This window comes from Pieris brassicae, chromosome 8 (genome assembly GCF_905147105.1).
Source record: "Pieris brassicae chromosome 8, ilPieBrab1.1, whole genome shotgun sequence".
Classification (NCBI taxonomy): Eukaryota; Metazoa; Arthropoda; class Insecta; order Lepidoptera; family Pieridae; genus Pieris; species Pieris brassicae.
In genome coordinates, this window is record NC_059672.1 from 8,704,615 (window position 1) to 8,730,756 (window position 26,142).

Below are 26,142 nucleotides of genomic sequence, written 5' to 3' on the forward strand. Positions count from 1 at the left end.
CGAAATAATAACGCAACGATTATAAAAACACAAAAATCTCTGAAAATAATGTATGAAAAGAAAAAAGCAAAACAAAAATGTGTCCGTTTACTAGTGTACTCACGTAACAAGTGAAACGTTTTTATGACCTTATTTTTGGAAAAATCATATACTGTATATGCAACTTTAATAAATAAAAATAAAGAAGCCTTTTAATTCTTACAGCTTATAAAACATGAGGTTAGATTAAGTTAGTTTACTTACATCCAATTATTAGTTTTGTTGGTAAAAAAGTTTTATCCTAAATTTACTTGTGTTAGTTTTTCCTTAACCTTACTATTAAACTATTATTCTTCATTATGTAAGAAATCGTCTGTAGGTGAAGGCCGCCTCCAAAGATAGCCAGCCCTTTCTAGATTAGGCTACTTGAATCCAGTTGGAACCTGCTGTTTTTATGATGTTATCTTCCCAGCTATATGCAATTTTATAGAAGTTACACTGATGTTAACTTGAAATAGCTTAGAAAAATAAATATCAGAATCACACCCAAGTATTAGAAAAAGACATATAAGGATGCAATAGAAAAACGGTCAAGTCTAGTGGTGGGAGTAAATCTGCTTTAATGACATGCTATCCCTACTCCGCTAGAGAACTCTTCGAATCAATCATGGTAGGGACAATAAATAGATGGTACCTAACCGAAAAATGTGACACGTAACCGAAAAATATGTAATTGTTTTTCCAACGCCGATAAAAAAAATTCACTTCAAATATATGCCAAGAATAGTTAGAGAAAAGTATATTTACCAACTTATGAAAACATTTCCTATACTACAGAAAGACTATTCGATTTTCCGGAATGAAAACCTAAGTACTAAATATAAATAAACTTTTCTCTCTATAAAAACCTTTGATAGAGTTCAATGAATAATTTTAAGAAAATAATATTAAAATTGTCCTGTAGCTAGCTGTCTTGGAGTTTTGAGCTTATCAACATATTTAGCGATTAATTTTTATTTATTTAGATCTCAAATATTCCTAGGGGGAATATTTTGTGTTGGCATTACTGGATGAATGTTTCGTTTTCGCATATTTCTCTGTGACGTTCGTATGAAATAATAAAAACAAAAACTACACCACACTCTTTATAAGAATAATTATAAGTTTTAAAAAAGGGGGTTTTACATACTGAGAAATAAGCAGAAAAAATGCCCGAGTTAGAAATAAAAAGAAAAGCTGACGAATATTCCGTGGTGCCGGCAAAAAAGACACGACATGAAATATCTGTTGCAGGAACAAGAGAAAAAGCTGTAGTTACGGCGACGGTAAATATTATTTAATTAACAGAAGGAGTATACACTACTGATTATTGATATATTAAGTGCTTGGTGCCCTATATACACACAAAACTATATTTAGGTTAAATAAAAATTTTCAGGTGCCAAGGACATCAAATCTTTATGCTCCTATTATGTTATTGGAAGGACAACAAGGAGAGATATTTACTGCCAAATTTCACCCAGAAGGCAGACACTTGGCATCAGCAGGATTCGACAGACAAATTTGTATGTATATGATTTTTTTAAATCACTATCACTGAGTATAGTCACTGGTTTATTAATGAACACTTCTTAAATATACCTAAATGGTATTTTATTTGTAGATTTTAAGGAGTTTACTAGTCTAGTGTAGATAGATAGATTAAATTAAAAAATTGCAAAAGCTGCATTTCCCACCAACAATATTAATTGTTTAAACCATGATGTACTATATTTTCAGTTCTATGGAATGTTTATGGACAATGTGAGAATGTAATGGTGATGAAGGGTCATACAGGGGCTGTTATGGAACTATGCTTCTCTCCTGATGGTGGTCACATGTACACTTGTGCTACTGACAACACTGTAGCTGTCTGGGATGTTCCTACTGGCACAAGAATTAAGAAGTTGAAAGGGCATAGTCATTTTGTCAACTCAGTTTCAGGTGTGTGATTCTCTGTTCTTGATGATAAACATGGTTGGGTTTTCCTAATAGTCTTCTAAAGTATAAGTAATTGGATGGCGTGAACACCTATAAAAATAAAGGTGTAGACCGCTGGAGAAGAACTGGCATTAAAAAGGCGAAAAAGGCTGCATGAAACCATTGCACCATGGTTCTCATTACATTTTGATTTGTTTATTTTGTATAAAAGTTGGTTTCTTAATGAACATCCAAAATCCAAAGCCATAAGAACACAATAAATCGTGTATCAGAAATTTTATATTTAAGTGGACTTATATTCAACCTTGATTCAACAACAAACAAAAAAGACAAGAATTGGAAATACATGGATCCTAAAAGAAGTTATGAAAAATAGTCAAACACGCATGTACATCAAGAGAAAACCTTTTAAAACATGGATTCTACCAATTCTCACAGCTTCTTTTTTTTTTTAGTATGTGGCAAACGGGCAGTAGGCTCTGATGTTAAGTGATATGACGCCCATGGACACTCAATGCCGGAGGGATCGCGACTGCATTGCCCGGCCTTTTAAGAATTGGTATGCTTTCTACCTTTCTTGAAGGACTTAGAATTGGTTCGGAAATACTTAAGTAGGTTAGCTGGTTCCACATAGTGGTGGTGCGTGGCAAAAACTGCCTTGAAAAACCCTCAGTTGTGGAACGGCGGACGTCGAGGTGATACGGGTGAAATTTCGTTTTCTGCCTCGACGTTCGATGATGAAACTCAGCTAAACACTCCCCATGGTAAATGCGGTAGAAGCTGCAGAGTGACCGCTCTTCTTTGAATACGGTCAAGTGGAAGGAGCTGATAATGGGAAGCCCTCGCCCAGAGATGAGAACAGTACTGCATGCTGGGCCAAAATTGCGCTTTATACAGTTCTTAGCTGTGACCCGGAATATAATATCATCTTGCCTTGCTGAGCACACCAAGCTTTTTGGGGGCTATTTAGTCAACGCCAAGTTTTTTCGCGGAAAACACGCAAACTTGTGTCTTCTTGGGATTAAATTGAACTAGGTTTAGTCTACCCCAGTCCGAGACTCCACGTAGTAGAGCTTCGACTTCACACACAAGTTTGTTTCGGTACTCATTGACACCTGCCCGGCCAGTGTGAAGGCCAATCGCCGGGCAAATCTGGCAATGTGCTCTGATTTTGCCTTAACGATTTCGCGTTTGAAGGACAGACATGGGCACTTACCAAAGCACAATGTGAAAGATTAAGCTTGACCCAGAGAGCCATGGAAAGAAGTAATGTAAAGAAAAGAAGAATTGATAAAACAACAGTTAACAAGAACTTAAGAGATAAAACGGTTTGCTGATGTTAAAACAACTATAATGGAAATAGGCTGGACATACAATAAGAGGAGCAGATAAATGGAGCAAAATTGTAAGACTATGGCAACCATAAACTACTATGGCCATAAAAGAAACAAAAGTAGGCAATTTAAAAGGTGGGGGCCGTTCATCGGCCCACCTTTTAAATCATGGAAATTGCTGGAAAAACTAAACCTGGACGAGATTGATATACAATAAGGAAAATGGAGGACAATGGGGGAGGTCTTTGCCTGTAGGAGGCACACAGAATCGATTATCGTAGATTTAGAAAAACTATGACTATAATGTATACATTTTGTATTTCTGATATAAGGCTATATAAATAAATAATTTTATATAAAAGGACATTGTGAAACCGGAACAAAAGTCTAATCATACGCCTGCTAATAAAGAAATATTGCCAATGAAACAGTTGTAATACCTCTGGATGGTATTGCCAGTTAGGCCTAAAATTTCTATTAGCTTTTATTACTTTGCATTATTCAAAGTCCAGCATCATTCTCGTCTTGAAATTATATTTCCCCTGTTTTATTAACCTTTTTTATAGGCAAGAAGAAGCATTCTGTCCTTATTAGCTTAATCAATTATTATTTCTTTATTAGGAAGCAAATTCACGATCATGTTGTTTACGCCATACATTAAATAACTTTCAGGTGCTAGAAGAGGTCCTGAATTACTGGTATCAGGTTCTGATGACAATACAATAAAACTATGGGATGCAAGGAAACGTAATAACATTTTATCGCTTGACGCCACATACCCTGTCACTTCTGTGTTATTCAATGATACAGCTGAGAAAATTATCACGGGTGGAGTCGATAATGTCATTAAAGTATGGGATATAAGAAACACACAGATCGCTTACAGTATTAAAGGGCATACAGATACTATAACAGGTATGAAATAAACATATTTTTTTAGCTATATGTGCTCCACACTTTCTTTCGCCTTTGATGGTGTGATGTTATATTAGTTCCTCTCTAAAATTTTCTTTCTCAAATTCACTTCTCAATTCTCAAATTTTATTCAGTTCCCAGCACATTCAAACATTCACAAATCAAATATATATTTTTTGAAGTTGAATAAAAATACACTGCGCCACATAAATGTTTTGCTATTTGCTCCAAAAATTGCGTGACGTAATACTTGAACCCTCCCTTAGTAACTGTTTTCCTGTTTTATTAGTTAATGCAACTGTTGTATAATGAGTTTTATTAAAAGCGTTTTATTTATTTTACCTATTTAGCAATGACGTTACAACTTATTTACTTTGTTTACTTGACATCTGCAGCCTGTTATCTTCCTAAAAGTTGTCACTCGAGTTACATAAATAATAAAATCGATGATTGGATATAAATTTTGCAGGAATGGCCCTATCGAATGACGGTTCCTACCTTTTGTCCAACTCGATGGATAACACTTTAAGGATATGGGACGTGCGACCTTTCGCTCCTGCCGAGAGATGTGTGAAGCTCATGTCAGGCCATCAACACAACTTTGAGAAGAATCTGCTCCGGTGTGCTTGGTCTCCGGATGGCTCTAAGGTATTTTTTTAGATACAGACCAAGACGGCAAAGCAAGTGTCGCTTATTTTAAAATTGATTTTTTTTTGCTATTGTAATTTTGTAGTGACTATTATGTCTCCCACCAAGTTTCGCAACAGACTGTATTTTAAAGTTGAGTAAAATAACCTTTTTAGGTATCTGCTGGATCTTCTGACCGTTTCGTATACATCTGGGACACAACATCTCGACGTATCTTGTACAAGCTTCCCGGACATCATGGAGCAGTCAATGATGTACACTTTCATAAAAATGAACCCATCATTCTTTCTGCATCTAGCGATAAACAGATCTATTTGGGAGAAATTGATCATTAAATGTTTAGTTTTTCATTTTCTTATTTCTCACCTATAAAATACATAAAATATCAATCTTAACATAACATTCACTATTTTATATTGTCCTTTGTTCCTTTTTTCAATATCCTAGTTATATAAATATTATTATTATTTAGTAATCACACTAAAAATTAATGCCTTGTGCAGGTCTTTTAAGTATAAGGGCGCCTTCAAATTTGCCGCAACTTTGTAAATCTATGTAAATAAACAACGCGCGGTTGCAGCGCTACGAACGAAAATCAGTTTCCGACAAGTACAGCAATAAAATTGAAAAGTGAATGGCATGGGAAGTAATATGCAATAAATTTGTTAAGAAATTCACAAACCAAACCGCAAGTGAAAAAATAAGTATATTTTTAACACAATTATTTTATATTTTTATTACTTGCCATGACAATTCTCCTTCTGGGCTAACGAATCCTTTTTCGTTTTAATTGTAACATTAATAGTACGAGATCCGGCTGCAGGTTTAACGCGTTCATCGGTTATTTGCTAAAAATCACGTTTTCGTGTATATCAAAATTTGGCCGCTAGTATATTCCATTGGTTTTTGGGAAAAGATTTCGTTCACTTGTTATTTAAATAAAATATCGAAAATACAAGAAATTCTTTATACAACAGGCCCATTAAACACATTCAGTCACTCAACATACAAACTTTTATAGGTAAAAAGGTTTTTTTGACTACTATTTACTAAACAATCCTATTGTTCTTTAATTACATTATGGTTCACACACATAGCATATGTGGCGGTGGTAATTCTGGTATTAGGCCTAATTTGAATTCAGAATTATTGTAGGCCTCCAAGTCTAGTTCAGACAAATCTTCAATTTTACTATACACATTTTCATCATCGGTTGGAGCCTTTTCAAATACATTTCTTGTACTGGCAAAAATATCAGATCTCATTCTGCTCTGAGCATTTTGTTGAAACACATTCCCACACTGGTTTTGCTGTGGTATACCAAATGGATTAGCGGGATTTTGCTGAGGTGAACTTACAGAGAAAACACTCTGATCTTGATGGTTTGCTGCAAACACATTTTGGGGCTGATTTGTTGCAAATACATTTACATTTTGTTTCTGCTGCCCAAATACACTTTGGCTGGCTTGGGCAAAAAGGGATTTAGCCGCTGTATTATCTTGGGGCTGTGTTGGAAAAATATTAGATGGTTGAGAATGTCCAAAAGTATTCTGAGCTGCTTGTGCAAATATTGACTTAGGGGCACTGTTGAAAGTATTTGTAGTTTGGGTACCCAATCTTGAAAAGACAGAATTTGTTTGTGTATTATTTTGAAAGGCGTCATTCTGAATAGCATTACGGAATAAAGAAGTCGCTTTGGATCCAAAAGCTTGGTTTTCTAGTTCAAAAGGTGAAGATACTGGTTCTCCTCTATAAATACTTTGTAAAACTTTTATAATCACTGCTGAAGGTTGTAAAAGCTGCTGATATTTCTGCCTTGTTTCTTTAAATAAATTATTCATATACGTTACCTGAAAATTAAAAACCATTATTGTCTAGATACACTAACAATTTGTAATACGAAAATATGTACCTACAGCTTGTTCTAATGTTTGGTTCGCCTTAGCTTCATATATTATAAGTCTGGCTTCCTCTTGTGAAAGTTCATTTAAACCCGGAAAACAGGCTTTTTCTTTATAAGGGGCATAGCAACTAAGTATCCATTGTCCACCATTTAAAGCTGCTTGAATATCAGATTGCACTTGGCTAACAAGTTGGTCATCAGTTACATTAGTATTTGTGGTGGTGGTGTTTGCTGCTAAAATTTAAATGATATTTTCCAATAATAAACTTGTAATTACAACTATAAAAAAAAATGTTTATTATATATAAGATCATCACTTATTCCACATTTAGAGGCCAAATTTAAGAAAAATAGTGATCGACATTTAAGAAAAATACTGATTTCTTTCTATAGTACTACAGTTGTTATAGTTTTCAATCAATTATGGAAGTATTTTTACCTTGATATGAGTATTTAGAACTATATTCATGTTCATATCTGCAGTTTTGCCCGAAACGACAGCATCCCTGAAGAAAATATTTACAAATAACCATTTTTAGTTCAAGTCAGAACTGAGGTAGCTATTTGTAGTTGGCACTTGTGTCATATGTGCTAGATTTAGTTGAATAAGTTACTTGCTGATTGTCTCTACGTCGAATATCTAGAAAATTTAGTTATATTTGCTTTATACAATTATTTCTACTGATAAGGATCTAATAAATTTATGCATATTCTTTGTATTTCCTAACAGTCAATGAACGTCGTGTTACAGATTAGTTGAACTTTATGATTTTATGAAAGTAATACAATTAATAGAAAATTAAATATTTAGTTCTCTACTTTATTCAGATTATACACATGAAATAAATAAAAGTTTTTGAATATTTTAGTAGCTTGATTTCGAATATTTTCCTAATTTCAACAAAATAATTTTCTGAACGCATAAATATTTGATATTTGACAACCAATATATCAGGTTACAAAAACCCATAAACATTTTGTATTGGATTTTTTTGAAAATGTTTAATGTGTTTATTTTTATTATAATTTAATTTATAATAGCTATTCGGGACGAGAAATATAACCAATAAAAACCCGGTCCAACCGTTCTCTAATTATAATTGTTCGAATAAACCCGACTTTGTTATATATATATTAATATATGGATTTTAATATAATGCTTTATATGTATAATAAAAAAAATAGCGTCTGATACAATGTTTACATAGCCCAGTCATATTTCACCTCGCAATAAGCTGTAAATTCGTAAAATGCACCTTTGTTTTGTCGTTCTAAATGTTGTCTCAAAACACACAAGTGCTATCGTGTCCGCGTCTTAAGATATTGAAGGTCAAAGGTCATAAAAGTGTTTTTCGTGAATATTTCGCTCACTATTGCTCAAATCAGATTTGCACTTATTATAAAACTTGTAGATTCTCCACAACTTTTCTTTGAACTTTTTTTTTCATACGATCAACCGTTTTTGCTGTAGACCGCGAAGATTGCGCCGCCTACAGTCATATAACATATTATATGGCCTAATGCCAGATCAAGCATGAGTTACGATAGCACTTCGGACTTTTGAGACAACATATCTTTTATTCCGAGGTTCACCCCTTTTTAACCTAATATGACTGGGCTAACAACACGAAACCAGTCAGCAATCGTATCAGAAAACTTTACGTTAAACATACATATATATCATAAGAATATTTTTTGTTAAAATATAGTAATATAGAGAGCGTCCCAAGACTGGTACGTCAAGGCAAAGTACTTTAAATGTTTACATATTTTGAAAAGTAAGTATTAAGCATTCGATGATTTTCTACGGAAGTAAGTTTGACTGGCTGCCCACAACACAAGAAATCCTAGTGTGGGGGCCAGTGCACTTTACCTAAATATCCTGTATACTGTGTATAATAAAGTTTTTCTTATCTTTTTTCTTTTACTAGTTAAATTTCAAAACTGACATAGAAGCCATATACAAAATTATCATTCTATCATTCGGTATGGGAAAAAATATTGAATAAATAACCTAAATTCGATGATCGGCGATGGAATGCCCCATGGATCAACTCAACTGGATCGTTTTAACATCATGTCCCTCAGCGCTTTAAATACATAATTTGAAATGGTTTAAAAAATATTGTCAATAGCCTATTGAAACTAGACTAGATATGACCAGTAAAAAAATAAATAACTAAATAAAAACTAAAATGTTCTTAGTTCTTATTATTGCTTTGTAAGCGTTGATTTTGTTCATAATTTTAGGTTTAGCTTGTCTCATTTTCCAACGTCAGAGGCTTTATACCTTTTTATCGGTTAGCAGCAAGACTTCATAATTATCTGTACTGTAGAAAAGCGAATAGCATAATATATTATATTACATATTCCCAGTATGAACAATATTTCTCTATGGACTATAGAGTGAAATGTGAATTGCGAATGACGTTTAGCGCTGTTTTCGGTGGAATTTAAAAATAATAATAATTTTAAATAGTATTATGTACTATTCGAAACACTGAAAATGCATATAATTTGTGAAAGTTACACATTTCTTTAAAATGATAAAGTTACAATTATCTCTAGCTATTATTAAACCACACACGGTAAAAAATCCAGTTGCACTCTCATATATTAGAAATGTTTTGAAAAATAAGTTTGTTGTTATAAAAACTAAAAGGCTTTTTCTGGACAAGTCAACTGCTGCAAATTTTTATATTGAACATAAAGACAAGTTTTTCTTCAACAGGCTTGTTACATTTATGTCCAGGTATTGAATAAATCAAGGTTACCTTTTTATTCTATGCTTACACAGTATTTTTTTATGGCATTTTTTACAGTGGGTATATTGACCTTCATGTGCTAGGACATAAAAACGCCATAGATTTGTGGAGGAAAATGCTTGGCCCAACTAAAGTATACAAGGCCCAATTTGAAGATCCATACTCATTACGAGGCATGTTTGGGCTTTCAGACACCAGGAATGTGGCTCATGGCTCTGGTAAGCATATCATTGTAATCATTACTAAAGTTTTATTTGCTTCTGTTATGTTCTCACAAGAATTTTGAAACAGTGCATTTTAAATTAAGAAATCATTGAATTTTATTTAATAATGTTTCAGATTCATTGACATCAGCTGAGAGAGAAATAAAATTCTTCTTCCCAGAGTTCTCATTCTATGAATGGCACAATAGTAATGAAGAGCTATACAGAAAAGGACCCATTATATTCAACAAACATTTGTTTCAGCATGTTAGAAAGTTATGAAAAAGCAAGAATCTATTTTAATATCTATTTTGTTTCATAATGTTATTGTAGTGGACTATTTAATATACCTTTTAGTTACACATATCTTGTTAATGAAAGGAATTCCTCTGACAAATGGCAAAGGATTTAAAAGACCATGAAAACTCATAAGAAAATTAAAATATAATTAAATTAAAATTCCAAATGTTTAAGTCACTGTAAATCATACAAACATTAATTAGCGCCTCTATATTAATTAAAGGAGCATACAATAATTAAAACTACAATTACATTACAATTCCTACTAGACCAACACAATAATTTTTTCATTACTAACAATTTTTACTATGTAAAATGCGATTTAAATTACAACTAAATGCGCTATAATTAGTTTGTAAAATCCAGTAGTTTAGTTTAAACATCATTTAAATATTCCAGTTCTTTGTCACACTCCAATAAGTATAAATAGAAAATGAATCACTTCACAATTTAGTATTATTATTACGAAAGCTTTTAAATTTTTCTCTGGGATCTACTCCCCAATCTTGACAAAAACTTTAGGTCTGGAAAATACTTTGATACCCTCCTCAAGCTTAGCCAGCTGTTTTTCTAACTCCATTTTTCTGTTTCTCATCCTTAAGGTGTCTGTTTTAACTGGCATTTTGTTTAATTCGCTCACAAGCTCCGCAAAACCTAAATTAAAGTTTAAAAGTACTTTTTTACTTAATTCTTTCTATATTTGTCTTCTTTATTTATAATATATTATATAATTATTAATCAATATGAAAATTTATTTATCTGATAGGTAAATAGACAGGTCTGGGATTACAAAACTATGATTATGAAACATGTGACATGAGGCTTGACTTGCTATATCAAGTTCATAGTTATATCATTCAATTTATATGTTTGATATTAATTAAGCATGAAATAAAAGTCTATTACATTTGATTATACATAATAAACTTATTGATTTAATTGGATAATTATGCATGTTTCCATCAGAATAGACATTTAAAGAACCAAACAGAAAGCTATTATATAAAAGACTTACTATTTCGAAGCATCCGTAAAGTCTCCTTCCTCTCATTATCTGGCAATGTGACGTGACCTGGAGGACACAAAATATGGTCTTCATCAGCTTTAGTATCTTCCAATTCTTTTGCTGTTTGCTCTTTCCTCTCCCGGAGATATTTTGGTAACACTCCTTTTTGATAACCTAGCAGATATAAATCTAAATAAGTATTTGATGATGATTAGATGTGCATAAATAAATTTTTAGTTTTGTCCTACTATAACATGCTGAGACCAATAATTTCCTGTTGATTTAACATTTAACAGTAACATACATTTACCTTAAGGCACACACAGCTCTATTTATCATTGTGAATGTGTCACTAACTGAAGCAGCCGGAGCTGTATAATATTAAGGAGTTACTACTTCTGTGTGAGTGTCTGTGCCGATGGTGTAAGAAAACAAAAAGATGATCAACAAAGTAATACTCGGGTGTCACTATGCACTGGAGGTGCTAACCTAACCAAATCAAACAGGGAATCAGTGAATCTCTTGGCAATGATGCTGCCGACACGCATGCATATAAGTGATCCAGCTGGCACAGAACTCCAAAATCACCATTGGTCTCATAATGCAAATTACTGACAGTCCAAAATACCACTGCCAGCAATAAGCCTGCAGGTGGCGAAGCAACCTAAGCAACATAAGTTAACAAAATAATTATAGGAACAATTACGGGGCACTGTCTTCCAAATAAACATGCAGGGCATACATAACTTACACTTAATAACATACACCAGACCAAAAGTGTGTCTAAGTGAGAAAACGGAGTCCATACTACTACTAGGTCTAAAATATACCTGAAGGAAGGTAGGGATCTTTATCCTTTTTCTCTAAAATTGAGTTCAGTTTGCTCCTATGTTTTTCATCCATCAAATCATCACCTGCTCTTCGAGGTGTAAGGGTTAGGGATGAAGGACTTTTAGTTCTTTCACTATCTCCACTAGCCTTCAGCTTAGCTTCACTGTCTTCTTCTCTAGGATACAACATTGTCAACTTTGCACTTTCAAGCCTCTGAGATAGATTGGTCTCAATAGTTTGGCAACCTATGTCCCGTAGGCGGCCTGAACTATCATTTGAATTGACTTCATCCTCTGTATCATCATTAATCTGAGCTTGTCTTAATTCTTTCCGTTTTAAAAACTCTGCCATGTCACCTTTTTTAATCCTAATATCCTGCCTTCTTCGGTAACCTGAAGCGCAAGTTTTGGCAACATTAAGTGTAACTTTACCACTTTTACTGGAAGGAGAGGATTTCACTTGAGCTAAAGTAGTTGATGTTGTTAAGGAGCTTGTAAGCCTGTGTTGCCCAGGCTTCAATATAAACTTTGGGTCTTTTGGTGGCTTCCCTTGTATAAATTTTAATTGTTTCATGTTTTCTTTTATGAAGTTCTTTTTTGGTTCTTTTTCTGAAAATTCACAGTCTTGAGTTGAACAAAGTAAAACAGTAAAATATAACATTCTCATAACATCTTTAAAGTTAATATGTAAAGATCAGATGTGATTTGAAAAGTTTTATTTAAAATTTAAAGTTGTGACTGAGAATATGACTCCCGTACATGACAGATATATTGGAATTGAGATATCCGAGTTGAAATTAGCGAATTCACTCCATAATAAATCTTACCCTAACACATTAGATACTTATTATTAAGACTTACTGGGTTCTGGAAAAATACCCTTCAGGGTGTACATTGTTCTCAATAAACAGAAATTAACATCAGAAAATATACTCTCATCATTTAGAGTCCTTTATGCACAAAATAATTCACTAAAATATATGTTTTTTTTCCATTTTACAGTAGATATAGTTGGTAAAAAATAATTTCGATGTTCGAGCAACTTTCGTTCGGTTTTAGTCAATTTTATTTTCAAACAGCTGTCAACCGTTAAATTCACAGACAATGTTGGTTCTGGCCACTTTTGTTTTATTTTGTGTAAACATCAAACCATAACTTTCGACCCACCACTACGGCTTATAGTTTCCGAAAGAAAGATTTTACCACACCTGTATGTAATGAAATTCAAACAGATTATCTATTGAGCATTGAACCAGAGCCTTCGCTTATCAATCGATAAGCTCCCTCACACTAAGCTCTCTATCCCACGATTTTAGTCGAAATTACTCATTACCATATTATATGAAGGTAAAGTTATAACCTTTGTGAAGGATGCTCTATGATTTAAAAAAAAATATGAAAAAAGGATTAAAAACTCTTTGTAGGGTTCATAACAAATTGAATACAAAAATCTTAAAATAAAAAAGAAATGGAACTGATTGTTCAAATTGCTATTGATGCTTTTGTATTATGTAATAATTTTTGATTGAATTGTTATTATCAACTTTAATCATGTTGAGCAATATTGGAGGTAAATACAAATTGTCCAGAAGGGGGAAAAAGCTTATAATGGCAGACGATGCAAGAACGTTAATGGCTCTTCCAAAAGATGTCCCCGAGCGAATTTGGTACTGAATCCCAATAATTAGTCTTCTCTTAGCTCTATTGTAATTTAGTGGGTTCAGCTTAAAATAGCCTTTAAAAGAAACAACTGCAATTAAAAATTATACATATTAATTTATCAGTTGTACTTACTTATTTTACTCGTAAGGGCTGAAATTCTTCAAAAAGAAGAAGACGACTTGATGATCCTCGACATACGAGAAGAGATATTAGACGATGCTTTAGCAATTTGCTTTGTCAAGTACATGCAGCGTCAGAATGCGCTCTTTACGGCCCACTGCGCGGCGCAAGCATGGCTTAAGCTAATTGACTGGTAGGCAAAGTATATTACACTAATACTAAAATATTATTGTTTTTTTACTTGTTAATTGAAACAAAATAGGCTTGGATACACAAATTTAGCTAAGCACATCTTATAGATGTAGATTAAATTACAGGCACTTCTACCGTCACGATCCTGGTGAAGATCCGAGCGCGTACCCGCCTTGTTACATTCCCAAAAGAAGAGAGTCATGGATTCCGGATGAGTTACCTGACCCCTCGCCGAAGGATAGCTGGTGCCGTCAGGATCTGATTATTCAGGAGGAGTGGCAGGAAGAAGGGTTGAAGAAATGGCCGAGCAGCTCTTCCATCGACATGCCACCGGTTGAAGATATATCGGCTGAATATTGGTTTGTTTAATATAACTGTAAATTTACTAACGCAGTCAGTTCTGTGTTGTAGGTAGGTGTTGTTTTATAATCCAGAGGGATATGAGAAAGACATTACTAAACTATTATTATCATATTTATAGGCGATGTGACTTCCGTGCATACATTAAAAATGTTTTTTCTGAGCACTGTGGTTTCGAGGTACTCAGCATTATCAACTATAGAGTCAGTTACAGTCGGTAATGCTGTATTATTTAAGCAATCAGTTTGTCAGCAAGAAACTTACTGTACATGAAATAAGTATATAGTATGGAATTTAGCATATAGTAACATTATTCTCAGGTTTCCTGGTAAAGTCAACCTGCCAATTGAACCTGAGTCTGATCAGTACACAAAAGCGATGAGCAACGTGAGTGTTAATTCGTTTGTGTTACATAACATATCAAAAGCGTGACGAAGTCTTATTGTGTGCGTAAAATTTTGATAAAAAGAAAATCTAGTGTTGTTTTGCCAATGCAGAATTAGGTGTTTACTTAACTACTTACGTTACTTTTGTAGTGCATTTTCATAATTAGGTTAGGTTAGGTTAGGATATGGATACTAGATTTATGATATTTCTCCTTGAACGGTTCATGTTACATCTTGTGTTTAAAAAATATATTTATCATATTAAAAAAAAAATTATTTTTTCTATCTCTAGTCGATTATTGTCAACTCCTGAACCTTGTTGTCTGTAGGGCTCCAGCAGTGTAATGAGCGAGCCCGACATCTGTGCCGAGAGTGAGGTCTTGCAGAAGGTCACAGACTACAGCACTGAGGACCTCTCTTTGAAGGTGGTTACGATGTTATTTTGAAATAAAAACGAAGGTCATCCTAGTAACAAATATTGTACCAATTTAGTGCAAGTATAGTAAGTCTTGGTGTAATTGGTTAAAAAAAATATTATCTTTTATATATATATATATATATATATATTTTTTGATTCGCAATAAAGACTACGATTGCGCGGATGACTTTGTCCTTCATCAGTAAGGTGCTTCAGCTATTGATTGACTATAACTATCAGTCGTTTCTATTCTTTTAATCATGTGTATAGGAGTCCATGTACAGTGCTTTGAAGACCACAACTCCCGTGGAAGGTTCCCTTCACGGCGCTGGTGATTCTGTCGTGGATCGACTTAGACCCAAAAGAAAAGCTACGGATAAGAGCAAGGTTTTTAGCAGACCGAGGTCTGTTCTATGGTCTTTTAAACGTGTTATGTTTCTTTTTTAGTTTGGATAATTTTAGTTGGAAATAAAATAATTGTAATACAATTAACTAAATTTAACCTGCCAAGAAATTTTGTCTGAATGTAATTTTTTTACCGTCTAATTCAAATCTGTTTTTTACCGAGAATGATTTCGAAGACAATAAAAAGGAAAAATTACAGTATAATGAGCCGATCGAAGAACGCCCTTCCGCCATTGAACGGTGACTCTCGCTCCCGCATCAGCATCATATCAGACTGTCGTTTGAGGAACCTCAGGTATATATAAATACCTATTATTCTCATTTACAACGCTCTTCAGTACATTGATTCCATAAAGACAAAAAACGTAATCTAATCCAAACTAATTCTGAAAAAGAACTAGGTAGCTAATAAAGCAAGCTAGCCCATTTCGTATCTTTAACAATATGACACGTCGATATGGTATAATATATATGTGAATAATGTAACGATTTATATTACTAGTGGTAATGTAATATAAATCGTTACATGTTTGTGACTTTTAAACATGCATTAGGTTGCACGTTATAACAATTTTAATCGGTTATTTTGTTAACTCTGGCACTGCAAATAGCGGAAAAGCTTAACAACAAATTTTACTTCAACCTCATTTGTACATAGTCAGAATTGATATAAGCGTGACTCAATAATAAATAATTAGTTATACCAAATTATTTTTTAAATTTGGTGTCGTATTTATAAAATATTGTAAGTATCTCGCTTAGTCATCGACGGGATTACGGGAGTACCAAAATATATTCGGTTTGATTATTTAAATATCTTTCTAATAATTCAAGGCAATGTTTTGGGGAGTTAGTTTTGCTAAGACAATGTTGTCATAAACACGCTAAACGGAACGCTGTGCAATTTAGCATTACAAATGGCAAAATAAATCAAGTTTAATTAACCTTACAATTATTGTGGTTTTAGTTTTACATAACATCCGTTTTTATCTCTATCGAACTATTTATTATAATGTACATAATATTATACAGTATAAACAAGTGATTATCTAGCGTTGAAGTATCTAATGATGTAGGATATATATCTAAAAGTACCAGACTCGGGTTTTTTTTATGTAATAGGAGGCAAACGGCCTGATCCTAAGTGATACCGCGGCCTGCCACACGCTCACATTGCCTGAAGGCTCGCAAGTGCGTTGGCGGCCTTTTAAGAATTGATACGCTGTTTTCTTAAAGGACCCTAAGTAGAATTGGTTCGGAAATACTTCAGTAGGCAGCTGCTTCCTCATAGTGGTGCGCGGCAAAAACTGCCCTCAGAAACGCTCAGTTGTCGAACGACGGACTAAAGTTGTCAAATAATTGTTGACTCTCTCCGAGTACCAGCTCGTTTTTTGACCTAATAACAATTACGTAAACATAGGTATAAATAAAGAATCTAATAGAGCTCCAAGTGGTTCACACAGGTTCTTTTGTGCAAAGACAAAGACGTCTTTCATTCCTCATAGACAATGTCAACTATAAAACTTAACGGTTACCATAGAAATGAACGCACGTGCAAAAACGCGTTGAATTCCGTGACCCCTCATTATATTAACAAGTAGGTGTCCGTCGACCCCGTGCTCTTGGGATTGAAATAAATCGTGGGGTAATATAAAAAAGAATTATCAATAAGCTGCATAATATGCCGTATTATACGAACACTTGTGAGTTTAACGTAGGGCTGTACAAATATGTACATTCTTGATCTTAGCACTAAGCCCTGAGAATATATACAATTATTAGTTAACAAACATCACTGTCAGGAGATGTGATGTCAGGAGCCTTAAAGGAGTTTCTGATGAAACGATTACTTTTCTTTCGAAATCATAGAAGTTCAAACTGCTATTGATTGACGGTTGGGACTCGGAGATGTATACTAATGTTTCAGATGTATATACTTGCTAAAACATATATATTTTAGCATATAATTTCACATTTATCCATCACATTTTCAAATGAAAGCGCCTCTTCTAACATCGAAACGTAATCCATATCGTTCGTTTATTAGATACGCTTGTACTGTAAATTTTTAACTATCGGTCTGTGAACTTTATTGTGTATGCTATAAAAACGTACTACTTTTTAAAATTTTGACAACCCTGGGGCTAGGTGAAGTACCCAGGTGTACAGGTCGGTGACCGCTATGGCTACCCATCAGTTATTCAACTATTCAATGCGCCCTGAACAGCAGTGCATTGTTCCTTGCAGGGAAAACCTTTCCTTACATTATACGAGATGACCGCTTTAAATTACAAATGACGGGCGTTACTCCCATTTTATTGAATATCAATCTCAAAGAGCATATTAACAATACAGCTAGGCATTTTTATTATTGCCCGTTCGCATGGTAAAGATAGCTTAGGTATGATTACCCATTTCTTCTTAAGCGAGATTATCGTGTAGAATATAATATAAAGATGTTTATTTTATTCGGTCTATAGTGGTATCAGGTAGAGAATAGATAGTCCCTTTGTCTCATTGCTACTAAGTGAAGTAACATAAAGAATGAAAATATGTAATAAACGATGTTGGGCGATAGGCTTAATTGTCCCGCACAATTCATCATGAGCTACGAACAAAACCTTTTAGCGGTACAAAGGAGTGCTGTGCACCCTTTATCGCGACGTGAACGACACAACACGGCTATTTCATTATTATGAAATATTGCTTTACCGAAGGCAGTCTATTTTGGCTGTTTAAAATTTGTTGTGTATTAGAGATTTTTATTTCAATGCCTGGATTACAGCGTTAAATAAGAGGTCGAAGTGTCCAACCACCGGATACACATAGAAGAATGATCAATATTGTGATTTACCTATAGATATGATTTCAGTGTTGTCTTTGGTTAACGCGAGTACTACAATTAAATAAAACCCTTTCACAAATTAAAATATAAAGATTTAATTAAATGTTATTAATTCTTGATTTAATTTAGTAGGTATTCAGATTTAGGTGCTTTTTATTTAACTGTTACGCTAACATATAATTTGACCCTCTTGACTTAAGTATGCCTATATCGAGAATAGTTCTATATTGTCGCATAAAAAGGAATTAAATTGCCCTCAATTTAATTTAAATTCGTTAATGAGAGAAGAGCTGTGTTGGACTAGTGGCTCCATGCCTGAGGTCGCAGATCGATCCCGGGCTGTGCACCAATGGACTTTCTTTTACTGTGACTGAAGAAAAACATCATGAAGAAAAACGGGCTTGCCTCAGACCCAAGAAGTCGACGGCGGGTGTCATGCATAGGAGGCTGATCACCTGCCTCTTAGATTGACAAATGTTTATAAAACAGATACAGAAATTTGAGGCCTAGACCTAAAAAGGCTATAGCGCCGCTAATTTATTTAAAAAGAGAAGAATGTCAAGATGTCCAAAGAAATAATATGTGATTCAGGTTTTATGTAAACATTGCTAGAAATTCAAAAGTGCCTTTAATTTACCCGTGTATAATGAAGGTAAAATTATACAGGTCGGGATTCGAACTGGGGACAGGCAGGGCAATCACCTTTTACCTTCGAGTTTCTGGAATCAAAAAATCGATTTAAAATTAAAAGATCTTCGACAGAGAATCTTTATTTTACCATAAAGCTGTATATTATTATTGTTCTATTGGGAACGACTATGAATAACTTCAGTGTGCTAAAAAGCATTTTTTATGACTAAAAATACATAGAGATTACGCATTTATATATATGTAAAACAATTTATTTTAATTAACGTCCAACTCTGAAAACTATAGTCGATAACAGCGCTATAGAAGGAAATGGAACATATAATGACATATAAATGGAGGTATAAAGTATATTTATAATGCATACAAAGCCTAGTGTGAAATATTGTGAAGCGAAGTTAATGTAAAACGTAGCCAAGTGTCGGAAACGCAATGGATTATGCATGGATTTCAAAGAATTGTCTTCTACCTGCATCCATTTGCATTTCACCTTCGAATTTTACGGTCAAACACTCTGGTTATTTTTGTATGGATATACGCTTGTTTCCAAGTAAAATCATCTCATTAAATCTATGAGGGAGATGTTCAGCTTCATTTTACTCTGTAGATTCGATTTAGAATTACTAGTGACGATGATAGATGATATAGCCTACGTTACAGGTATATAAAATATTAATTACATTTGGAACATAACTAACACAAATACCTTATACATTGCCTCGTATTAATTGCAACTTACTTTTCATGATAGCGTAAACAGGGTTTCATAGAAAGAGACGAAATAAGGACTCAGTTGTTTTGTGTTCAAACAAGAATATCTGTATTTGGATGTGTCTAAACTAGTAATGTTTTTTGATTAGTAAAGGAGCAGTGCAGTGCAGTGCAAGACTTTATTCATTCACTCACTCACTCACTCACTCACACATTTGCACTCACACACTCACTTATGCACTCCAGTGTGTTGATAACAGTTAAAAATCAATAACAAAAAAAAAAGTTAATAGAAGATCTAACTAAATTATATATAAATTAAATATTTTAAGGAATGTATAACTAAGTTTGTTATGAAAGAGCTGGAAACCCTGACACAGGTATATTTTTTACTTAAAAGGGTTCCCAAATCTTACACATTGTAATGAAATTGAACTTGGAATGAATAAACATATTTTATTATTGTTATTATTAGTGCCTTCGCAATGGCAAAACGCAGGTACGCAATGGACACTCGTAGCTCTACGAGATACTTTTCGATGAAAAGAAATAATCTAAGGAACAGATGCAATCTGGCTAAGACCCAAATAGTGCTTTAGCGACTGGATTTTTATTATTATTGTGAATAGCATATAAATTTTAAATTTATTTTATTTACAGATTGGACGCCCAGTATGAGATAACGTCGGAGAAGATAGACACTCCGCCTGGAGATATCGTTAAACGGAAGTAGAAGTGAGAATATATTGAAATTATCAATTAAAATCAGAAGAAATTAATAATACAGATATTTTATTATACTGCGTTAAAATTAAATATATGCTGAATATTTTTGTTTTATTGTCTAAATCATCTAGTTAAAAAAATGTTTCGCTCTATAACATGTGTTATCGTTATCAAGCCTTTAAAACACATTGAGTCCCAGAGAACGATATGAAACATAAAATATGAAAGTTGGATGGCATCGCGACTCGACGATTAGCATAATTATGCGCATAGCAAAACACCAATAAAGTACGTTATTATAATATTATGGCGCTCGAATAATTTTTCAGGCGATATTGCGTTTTTATATCGTCACATGAGGCTCAAAGGTTTGTTAGCTTAGGAATATGTTGAGGCGAGGGGTAAAGAGAATTTTGCCCAGTCAACTCGTTGAGTTAGGGAAAATGTAAACTTGGTTCTTATATATTTTCTTACCAGTCATACGATAGCTTAAAACATGGGGTGCTCACTAAACAAAATAATATAACTGTTTAATGTTAAATACTGTACTTTCCGATTGATAAATTTTGACTGGAACACGAACTTTTTATTTTGTATTTAGAATAACTAATATGTCTATTAGCATATACAGGATTGTCTTCTACTGTAAGTTACGAGAGTACTTCTATATACTATTACAGATTAAATTACATTATAAAGTTAAAAAAACAATAATTTAATTCCAAAAGCCTTTTAAGTATTAAACCAAAACCCGTTGTGTGAAATACTTACTATTTTAGCAACGTTTTTCTAAAGTCGACTTACAAGAATAACAATTTTGTTGTCATTATCGTATTGGCTTCGTATTGTAAGCATAATGTATGTATTTTTGTAAATATATAAACAAAAACAAGAATTATTAATAAGCTAGCAACGTAAATATGTTGTAAACTTGTCGTATACGCATCATGTGCTAAGTTTATAGCAAGATATGTATATAATGACTTGCATTTAAAAGGAAAGTAGAAACGATAGTGCGTCAATAGCTACTCTAGTTCAACACGCGTTGTTACGCAAAGTAATAAATGCTAAGATGAGGGTAAAATAAGTTCTTTAACTATTACATTTTTCTCAAGTGTAAATAAAACAAAACTTTAGCAAACAAAAAAAAAAAGATTTAATAAAAATACAATAGCTTAATTTAATATCTACTTGACAGTACAGTGATATTCAGCAGTAAAGTTAGGTAAAAGCTAATGCAAGAATATTTTAAAAGTTTAAATTAAAGTTTTTAATACATCAAGATTTGAAAATTTATTTTCGTCTAATACTAAAATCGTATACGCTACTTGATCACAACTCTAAAACAGGTATCACGTAACTCCCCTTCCTAAATCCACATTGCAAGATATTAACGATCTAAATACATATTCTCCGCGTATCCTGACGTGAGTAAATATTGTTTTTGCCAAAAATATCCATTTATTTGCCTAGTTCCCGAAGGGTGTGCGAATGATGCCATCAAAAACATACCTCGGCAAAGGATATTTCTTTGAAGGCTGTTAAAAGTATATACGATATTGAACTTAGTAAACAGTAAAAAATACCGGTTTTCCTTTATAACATATTACATATAAGAAATAACTTCGTATGAGTAAAATTCTAATTTAACTATAAATATAGGACAGAAATAGATCTTTTACACAGTTTGTTCGAGAATTGTATGTTGTAGGATTTTACATTCATATCCGAATAAGTCGTACAGGAAAAACCTTTTATAAGTTCATAATATAAGTTTGGAAAATTCGGAACACAACGAGTATTACAAAGAGAAAAGGGACCGTTTAAGATTGATAAAGGGCCCTAGTGGGTCCAATTGTGGACCTCGGGGTACAAATCTATTGTGGGCGGGTTTTTGATACCGCAGTATTAGAGAACCTCAATTCCGAGAAGCCAAGAGATTCATTACTTAACATGAATATATTTGTAATATATAAATCATAACATTTAGTTTCAGTTTCTTATTTGGTTAAGTTTAAATTCGCTTCCCTGTTTTGCCTATATCTTCGTTCCTTGCTTTTATATATAATTTTCTTGCATGTTTTTAAGTTTCATGTTTTCTACGTCTATTTTCGTGTATTCTAATATAAATAAGTCGCTTTAAAAGGATAATGTTAAATGAGTTAATATCATTACACGATAGTATGTCATAAGCCATTTAAGATGCAGTAAATCTAAGAGGTTGTTGTGATTAAACCATTCCCTATTCTTTACTTCGAAAAGATTTTTACTGATATGAAGATTGTGATAATAACAGCTGATTAGCAGTTTTTTACGTACTTAGCTTGTTACCCTGTCACTAGGGTTATTTAAACACTTATGTACTCTGTATTAATTGTTATCGTATCTTTATATATATATATGTATATGTTTCACCCTAAACAACATTTAGCATTATAATTAAAAATAGTAATTACTGAAAGGAATCTATTTTCCGATTGCAGGGCCAGAGGAGTTGATATGGTGCAACTAATAAGATAGATAAATCTAAAAATATGATGTACAAATTATACACACAGACACATCAATAATATTAGACACAGAAATTATAAACAGCAAGCAATTTTATGATTCCTCCATTCAAATTGTCATCGTCTCGAAATAAAGTTAATCAGCTTAATGATGAATATAAAGAATAATCTCCTTCCAAAAAGGCGGAAAGGCTTGTTATTCGTAGACGTGCGTGCACTCGAACTACAATTAAAAGGTCTCGACGTAATAATTATACTTTAGTGTACGTTTAAAGGTCATATGAAGGCTCTCTTCCGGAAAATACAGGAAAATGGCTCTCCGGGCCCCATTTGTACCTTAATTACTTTGTACCAAATTACTGTTGTATTACTTTTGTCAATGTTCCACCGGCTTAGGATTCTTGCTCGTGTTAATGGGATAATTCATTAATTAGCTAACAGTTTGTACGGCTTTTCAGCTTTGTTATTATGTGGATTTTCGGCTTAAGATGTTTCAAATTTTATATAGACTCTTATATGATAGTGTAATTTATATTGTATATGACGTACCTATATGCGACGACGATTGAAATTAAGGTTATCGGAAAGAGTGAATTATTAGCCGAGAGATTTGTGGACGGTGACGAATCACCAGGGCCAGCGTGAGCCGGGACTCATCAATTAATTAAACATTTAATTAAATTCCACCTCGTTCCGATTTCCGAGAGTTATTGGATATATCCGATTTACAATTTTATTGCCTCCAACCGTTGTTTATTTCGGTTGAGGTTGCCCGCTGTAAATAAACCAAATTATTCCAATTTCAATACTCTGACAGTTAAATTACGATGGTTTTTTGTTGCCAGTATCTGTTTCAGTAACCGAGGGGTTTTGCTCAAATAAATCGATTCGGTTAGCCCTTTTCTAGATCTGAAAGATTAAAACTTTAAAGTTAACTTTTACGAATTCATAATGTGGGACGGACGGACACAAAGATTTTATGTTTTAAATAATAGAATTTAAAAGTGTTGTAAGGCAGAGAGAGTAAACACAAGTCGATATATGTGAGTCCCTTCCAAAATGGTCAGTATATAAATCATAGGAGCAAATACTCAAACTGGACCGCAATAAAACGTAGTGGTCATAAAAAAGCAGCATATTTTCAAGATATTCTACCAGAACGTACATTTCTGATGCATAGTTATCCAACTTAGGGAATATCGTAAAATCCTGATATTACAGGCTACACAAATATGTCGGAGTTACAAGAAACTATTTGGATGATGTAATGCTTTTTTACGAGTTAGTTTTATTGTTCTTTTATGAAGCATTTCGGTATTACAATTTAATACTTTGCGAATTTCGCGCTGAATGAGGAAATAATTTATAGGGAAGATATTATACATCTATAACTGGATTTTTGGATTATCTATATAATTTATAATGCTTGTTACTTACAGATTTAGTATGGCCAGAGGGTGGTATCGAAGATATCACTACGTCTGCTTCATTATTATTTAGCAGCCGACTCCTGTCTTTTTTGATACATAATCGATTTCACCTAGGCTACAGGTCAACCCCCTCTTGACTAGGAGGGGGTTGTGCTGCCTCCGTATCCGAGGTAGGCTTCACCAGGGGTCTCTAGATGTGCATGTGCATCTCGCGGAGTCGTTGGCAAAGAAGACAGAGGTTTGTAGGCCGAGAGTAAAAGCCCAAGTAAAAACTCTCGGTATTCTTTTAAAATAGTAAATCATCAAACATCACTTATTTTAAAACAAATATCGCAAATTAATTAGAAGTAGCCTATCTAGCACTAGTCTAGGTCCTTTTATCAACTTAATCGTTAACTTTATAGTAAGCCTTTTTACACAGCTTTTCCTTAATACATTTCTTAAGTTTATTAACATAATTTATCACGAATTGGTCTTAGGGCCGTTATCTGAACTGGCTCAAGTATAAACATATTTCATTATTTGACACTACAAAAAACAAGATCTTGAAATGTTAATTTTAAAAATATAATAAAAACAATGAAATTTATACGTTCAAACTGATGACTTGTAATTAGCTTCCAAAAAGATTAAATTCCTTAATTAATAAAGGTAATGTTGCTACATTAAAAGCCTTATCGTTTCGATTATAAGTACAAGAAAAGCAGTTAGCAGGTGTATTATGGTGAAAAGGGGATCAAAGTTCAACATAAAATTTTACGACTTTCGCGTTCCGTGAAACCGTGGTAGGTGTAATTTAAAAACTAACCACAAACTGTCTCTCAACACGCGATCTAGCCTTATTAAAGTTATTTTGATTAAGTTATTCTTGAATGGAATTGATCCCTGTAGACAACAAAACTTTTTTCATAATAGTACTCGAAGTCATTATTTACGTGAATTTGGACACGAGGAAAGTTCAGTAGTCGTTTAAGATTTATAGATATGTTTAAATAAAAAACTTGTTTTTTGGAAAGTGAACGTTATTCGAAGATGATAAATAAATTTTTATTCGAAAAATGTTGAACATTTAACTCAATTAGTTAAGATATCTAAACCATTAACAATGTCATGTCAAATTATTATCAAATGCAACATAAGTCTGCTTATATTCAAGAATAAAATTCGGTCTATCTTTTAAGGGGCAGACGAAAGCGTTAGACCTAAACATCCGTTTAAAGCATCCCTTTTATTTCTTCTTATTAGCGAAGTGCAATTTTCGCTTGGCACTTACATTAACTTTCATATGACGTCAGAGCGTATTCTGTAAGTAATCCCTCAGCCCTCCCTCATTACTAAGAAAACGAGCGCCGCGCCAATATGAGACAACTTCACTCGCTACGGATAAAAACTTGTAGAACAAAGGCGGATACAGCCAAGCGTGGCTCTGTTTCCATTTGGGTTCTGCTTTATTTCAATTAAAGATATTGCACTCATATAATACGGATAGTGCATCTTTTAACTGACCTCTGTTTTAAGTGTGAATATCGTATACTTCCTAGTCAAGCCTTATTCTGTAAAAAAGAAGAAGAATATTTCCTTCTGCTTAAATCGTAATACCATAATAATATTTTGAATACACTTTGCTATAAGTCATTCCATATGCACACTTCATACACACAGATACGCGACGTCTTTTAGGTTAAAAGATTCATAAAACGCATTATGTAAATGAACAGCAAATCTTAAAAATAAAAGCTCCAAAGGATCCCCGGCGCTGTAAAAGCTTTATTACTTGGAAGCTCATTTGATCCGGGGAGTATCTTGGCGTCTATTTATTTCTGTACAAATAATATTAAAAACTCCGGCCGGTCCGTAGGGCGGAAC

General features: G+C 33.4%; 5 protein-coding genes across 7 annotated transcripts; 3 read left to right on the forward strand and 2 right to left on the reverse strand.

The window, feature by feature from the left end:
* The first annotated feature begins 1,061 nt into the window (after window positions 1-1,061).
* Window positions 1,062-5,206, forward strand: LOC123712810 (U5 small nuclear ribonucleoprotein 40 kDa protein). Its single transcript, XM_045666086.1, has 6 exons — window positions 1,062-1,304; window positions 1,418-1,544; window positions 1,759-1,962; window positions 3,966-4,208; window positions 4,678-4,856; window positions 5,012-5,206. The coding sequence occupies exons 1-6, from the start codon at window positions 1,188-1,190 to the stop codon at window positions 5,189-5,191; spliced, it is 1,050 nt and encodes a 349-aa protein (XP_045522042.1). The 5' UTR covers window positions 1,062-1,187; the 3' UTR covers window positions 5,192-5,206.
* A 603-nt stretch (window positions 5,207-5,809) lies between these two features.
* LOC123712808 (nucleoporin-like protein amo1) lies at window positions 5,810-8,238 on the reverse strand. Of its 3 annotated transcripts, XM_045666084.1 has the most exons (4): window positions 8,016-8,238; window positions 7,199-7,399; window positions 6,773-6,993; window positions 5,810-6,706 (listed from the first exon to the last, which is right to left on the reverse strand). In XM_045666084.1, exons 2-4 carry the CDS (start codon window positions 7,290-7,292, stop codon window positions 5,942-5,944), a joined length of 1,080 nt encoding a protein of 359 aa, XP_045522040.1. In that variant the 5' UTR covers window positions 7,293-7,399; window positions 8,016-8,238; the 3' UTR covers window positions 5,810-5,941. The 3 variants fall into 3 exon arrangements, with proteins under 3 accessions (XP_045522040.1, XP_045522041.1, XP_045522039.1); XM_045666085.1 differs by lacking the exon at window positions 8,016-8,238 and having other exon boundaries at window positions 6,773-6,990; window positions 7,199-7,550; XM_045666083.1 differs by lacking the exon at window positions 8,016-8,238 and having other exon boundaries at window positions 7,199-7,546.
* Window positions 8,239-9,144: 906 nt separating this feature from the next.
* LOC123712819 (nucleoside diphosphate kinase 6-like) lies at window positions 9,145-10,089 on the forward strand. The gene is made up of 3 exons (XM_045666099.1): window positions 9,145-9,511; window positions 9,582-9,742; window positions 9,864-10,089. Exons 1-3 carry the CDS (start codon window positions 9,303-9,305, stop codon window positions 10,007-10,009), a joined length of 516 nt encoding a protein of 171 aa, XP_045522055.1. The 5' UTR covers window positions 9,145-9,302; the 3' UTR covers window positions 10,010-10,089.
* Window positions 10,090-10,149: 60 nt separating this feature from the next.
* Window positions 10,150-12,999, reverse strand: LOC123712813 (enkurin domain-containing protein 1-like). The gene is made up of 4 exons (XM_045666088.1): window positions 12,725-12,999; window positions 11,864-12,472; window positions 11,043-11,207; window positions 10,150-10,681 (listed from the first exon to the last, which is right to left on the reverse strand). Exons 1-4 carry the CDS (start codon window positions 12,756-12,758, stop codon window positions 10,521-10,523), a joined length of 969 nt encoding a protein of 322 aa, XP_045522044.1. The 5' UTR covers window positions 12,759-12,999; the 3' UTR covers window positions 10,150-10,520.
* Window positions 13,000-13,302: 303 nt separating this feature from the next.
* On the forward strand, window positions 13,303-20,430 carry LOC123712811. Its single transcript, XM_045666087.1, has 8 exons — window positions 13,303-13,530; window positions 13,674-13,838; window positions 13,963-14,196; window positions 14,518-14,584; window positions 14,913-15,008; window positions 15,272-15,405; window positions 15,606-15,701; window positions 20,271-20,430. The coding sequence occupies exons 1-8, from the start codon at window positions 13,415-13,417 to the stop codon at window positions 20,341-20,343; spliced, it is 981 nt and encodes a 326-aa protein (XP_045522043.1). The 5' UTR covers window positions 13,303-13,414; the 3' UTR covers window positions 20,344-20,430.
* Window positions 20,431-26,142: the final 5,712 nt, after the last annotated feature.